At 47.3% G+C, this 4395-nt stretch overlaps 1 protein-coding gene across 1 annotated transcript; it reads right to left on the reverse strand.

The window, feature by feature from the left end:
- Nucleotides 1-459: 459 nt before the first annotated feature.
- LOC100821695 (probable glycerol-3-phosphate dehydrogenase [NAD(+)] 3, cytosolic) lies at nt 460-4168 on the reverse strand. The gene is made up of 5 exons (XM_010232917.3): nt 2890-4168; nt 2114-2335; nt 1368-1615; nt 1125-1264; nt 460-1029 (listed from the first exon to the last, which is right to left on the reverse strand). Exons 1-5 carry the CDS (start codon nt 3530-3532, stop codon nt 888-890), a joined length of 1395 nt encoding a protein of 464 aa, XP_010231219.1. The 5' UTR covers nt 3533-4168; the 3' UTR covers nt 460-887.
- Between the last annotated feature and the right edge of the window lie 227 nt (nt 4169-4395).

Here is a 4395-nt window from a genome sequence, read left to right on the forward strand (position 1 = left end):
TGATCTGATTAGATTGTACTCTTCATATGTAAAAAAAAATATTATGGGAGGCCCATTCCCAAATTGCTCAAATTTAGGGAAAATAGGGTGAAACTTTAGTAAAATTAGAGTGAAACATTAATGAATTTTGATTTTTATAAATTACATTGAGACTTTACTCTAGTTTCAGTAAGATTTCACTTCATTCCACTATTTTCTTTTTCAAATTCTATTAATAGTTCGTTTCTGTTGTGAAACCAGAGTGCAATTCTTTTTTGGAACCAAGAAAGCTCTTGGCTGGACAATTCGGACGAAATAAAGGGCCTGTAAAGATGTTATAGTGCTATCAGCCCCTTAAAAAAAGGAAAAAAAATGTTATAGTGCTATCAGACCAAAATTTCAATTCCATGTTAAAAAACTGCCACAGGCACCTAATAAATGGAGACATGTTTGGATCTCGTCAGATTGGACTTTACCAGCAAACCAAAGACATGAAACTTGGCCATTCTTCAAAAATCTGCCACTGCTTCTGACGAGCTGTCACGGGCATACAAGCATTACATATACAAAAATTACATGGGTCTCTTTCTTCTGAAGTAGGCAGGAGCACTGCTGCTTGCTTAAAGCATGGAGAGCAAATTAGTCAAAAGTTCAAAAGAATCACCGGCGTCTCTTCCCATCTAAGAAACAAATAGTAAAATACAACTGAATCACCAATGTAACTTTTTAAGCTGAATAACCAATGGCTGTATATACAGGAGGCTGGACAAGCCCGTGAAGCCAGTTGAAACTTGGTGAATAAGTACATGCCGGCGGCGCTAAAACATCTCATCGAACCCGCTAGTGTACATATAAGGGTCGACACACCGCGCAAGCTCGCAACAAATCTGCACAAATGGTGAGTGCATCTAAGACTTGGTGTCACCTTTAGGTAGGCCAAGCAGAGATGGTCGGTACAGAGATTGGCGCTGTGCCATCTCGATTCTTTCCCGCGGATCATACATTGATTCATCTCGTATCGCCTGGAGAATGGAATTGGTACCAAGATCCCTACAAGTGTAAAAGAAGTAACCAAATTAAGGTAGCTGTACAGGCAACAAAATTGTGCCAAACAGACAACCACAGTAATCCGAGAGCATTCCGACCTCTTGATTAAAATTTTATAGAGTGTTTTGAGTATCGGGCACAGCTCGACAGGAGCAACATGCTTCTTGGTTTCTGGATGCATCACACTTAAGCTGCCTTGACTCAGGAGTTCATAAAATGCATTGACTGCAGAGACACCCTAAAAGTGAAAAATCACATAAAAACTTAGCATATAGGTATACCCAACCGAAAACTCATCCAGCAGTTGCAAGAATTTTATATTTTAAGATGATGACACAAACCTGTATAGTCCCTTTGCCTTTGATGCTGTCCCCCATTTCCAGAGTCAGTTCGCCCTTTGCTAATTTATGCCCATACCATGCATTACGACCTTTTAATAGTGTGACATATGTATCTGCTAATAGTGGCCCAGAAAGTTTCTCAGGCTCTTCCGCTAGGAGGTGGGTGATGTATATCATTTCAGACGTGCAAAGTGAAAAGTAAACCGATTTGCTTGTTGCGCTCTCATTGGTCAGTGCTGCTACCATACCTACAAGAAAATACGATGTTCAGTGGAACCATTGAAATATTAGGCCCAGAATAGCAAAGGAAGTGATATGAAAGTGTGACCATAGGGGAAACCACATCCCCCCAAGTCTATAATTTTGGAATGTACTGAATTCACTCTTTCTAATCTATGAGATGGACCGCGCATACTATATATAAACTAGAATGCTACTATAGTAGGTCTGACGAAATGTTAAAGTGACACTGCACTTAGCAGCAAGCAGTGTGTGAAAGAGATTACATCGGTGTAAGATACGGTAGTACATTCAAATAGCATATTCCATGATATGATGCAGAATACTCAACAAATTTCTAGTTTGGTGTAAAAATAGCCATGCTTTTGTTCTAAGTGTCTCATCTGATTCTATCATTCTGAGCTGGAACAGGAATGCTAAAACTGATAATCTCATTTTCCCGATCAAACTAATTTGATGCATGCTCAACAAAATAAGACATCAGTTAAGAGTAAATGGAAATTTACCAGCTCCAATGGCATATATGTTCTTTAAGCCACCCATGACTTCATGGGTAATGAGATCACTATTATCCCATACAATGAAATGAGGTTGCCGCAAAAATTTAGAAAGAGGCTTCCTCCACTTGTCAGCTCCACATATACGAGCATTTGCATATTCTTTGTTGTAAATTTCGGAAGCAATGTTAGGGCCTCCAAGATATAGAACATTCTCCAATGGAACTCCGGCTGCAATAAAACCCATGACCAATAAACCATTGTCAAAAACCAAAAAGTGCAGGAAAAGAACATGCAAAAGTATATACCATAAATTGACATATAACTTCTCAGGGCAGAGGATAGAAATTTCAATTCAGTAACACAAAAAATCATGGAGGTTTTCACAACATTTAGTCGATAGAAACAGGATCTGACTGTTCACTATTCGCTGCTAATGATACTTTAAAGGAATTGCAGAGATACACGACACATGGACATTCATGGCTAATTAGCTAGCCATTTAGTCAAGGGCATTAACTAGCTCTCCCATTATTAGACAATGAACATAGCTACCGTGCTAGGTAAGGACACTAGGTACAGATAAGAGAAATGAAGGACACTAAATACAGATCAAGACTAGCCTAAATTCATCAGGGAACATTCGACAGAGCTGTAGCTTCATTCAGTTCAGCATTCATTAAATCTTTATATTATTTAGCCTTACCTCCGTAAACATTACGGGTACAAGATCAAAGAAAATATTAACCAGACATTTAATCAAACTTCAGCACAAAAATACTCACTTGCATCGGTGATCATCTGCGTTGGGGTAATGATCCGGGGCACAGGATCTAGCGATGCCTCGACTCCCTTCGCCAGAGAGATGATCACTGGTGGGTTGATCCTCTCCTTCCAATACCTCCCGATCTCCCCAAACACCTCCCTGGTTTCCGTGGACGGCAGGCCATTGATGACTATGTCGGCGTCCCAGACGGCCTCCTGCAAGTTGGTGACGACCTTGAGCGGGCAGAGCGGCGTGTCGATCATGTTGAGGCAGAAGCCGTCGCGGAGTATCTCGTCGGCGTAGAGCGTGCGGTCGCCGAGGCGCGCCTCGACGTACTTGAGGTAGGCGCAGCGGCGGATGAGCCTGCGGAGGACGTCCTCCCGGGAGTTGATGACCTCGAAGAGGTGCTCGGCGGTGGCGCGGTCGACGGTGCGGCCCGGGCGGCGCCAGACGCGCACCTGCGCCTTGTCGCGGTAGTCGCGGCCGTAGGCGTCCTGCAGCAGAGCGCAGAAGACGCTCCCCCACGCCCCCGCGCCCACCCCGGCGATCCGGAGCGGGTCCCCCTCCGCCTTCCCCAGCAGCCGCCGCAGCTCGTCCAGCTTCCCCTCCGCCGCGCCGTTCGCCGCACCCCCACCGACTCCGTTCGTGTAGCTTCCCCCCATCGCCAAGGCCGCCTCGCAACCAGCTGCACGGCACGCGTGAGGCGGGGAGATCCAAGGGCGGCGGAAGCTAGCGGGCTGAGCAAGGAGGAACGGGGGGTTTGAGTTGGGGGAGGTGGCGGTGAGATCGAGGGGACGGAAATGCCGAATGCGGGTGGATTTGTGGGGACTGGGCGGGCGAAAAACGCCACTTTAAACCCCAGCTGCGCGCTCGCTGTCTGTCCTCGACGCGCCCGCCGCCGCCGGTTTGAATTCCTGGCGCCGACGGTTGGTGGCGGCGCCGGCCTGTCCTGGTCTCGCACCTCTCGGGTCTCAGCTACTTACTCCGGGTCCGGGGCAAGGAGGCAGGCAGTAAGTTGGCGAGCGAATTCGCGGGGGCTTTTGTACGACGGGGTTTCCGCTTCTAGGGGAAAAAGATGGCGAGCCGTGTTCCGATTTGGGAGGAGAGCTGCAGTGGAGAGGGTGGAGGCGGACGCGTGTGCACGAGGGGAACGAGGAAGCGAGTGACGCGGGCGGGGGAACGGGAGTGGCCCGGTCAAAACAGGTGGATTTTGGGGTGGCGCCGCCCGCCGAGAGGGACGGGCGCCCGCGGCCGCGGCTCGTGGGGGAAGAAGGCGACGGGCGCTGACGCGTTGATGACGGACGCGGGTTGCTGAGAGTCATTGCTGGCGCTGGTGCTCGCCGAAGTAGCGCACTTGCGCGTGCGTCTCGTCTCTGGCGGGTGGGGTCGAGTCTTCATCTTCAGGGTTCAGGCAAAAAAAAGTTTTTCCGCCGAGCCCTTTCCGGCTATTTTTTATAAAAATAATACAAATTATTTAATATTTTTGAAAATAATATGCGCTTTTAAAAAATTACAAAACTAGGTC

The sequence above is a fragment of the Brachypodium distachyon genome, chromosome 2, assembly GCF_000005505.3.
Source record: "Brachypodium distachyon strain Bd21 chromosome 2, Brachypodium_distachyon_v3.0, whole genome shotgun sequence".
Classification (NCBI taxonomy): Eukaryota; Viridiplantae; Streptophyta; class Magnoliopsida; order Poales; family Poaceae; genus Brachypodium; species Brachypodium distachyon.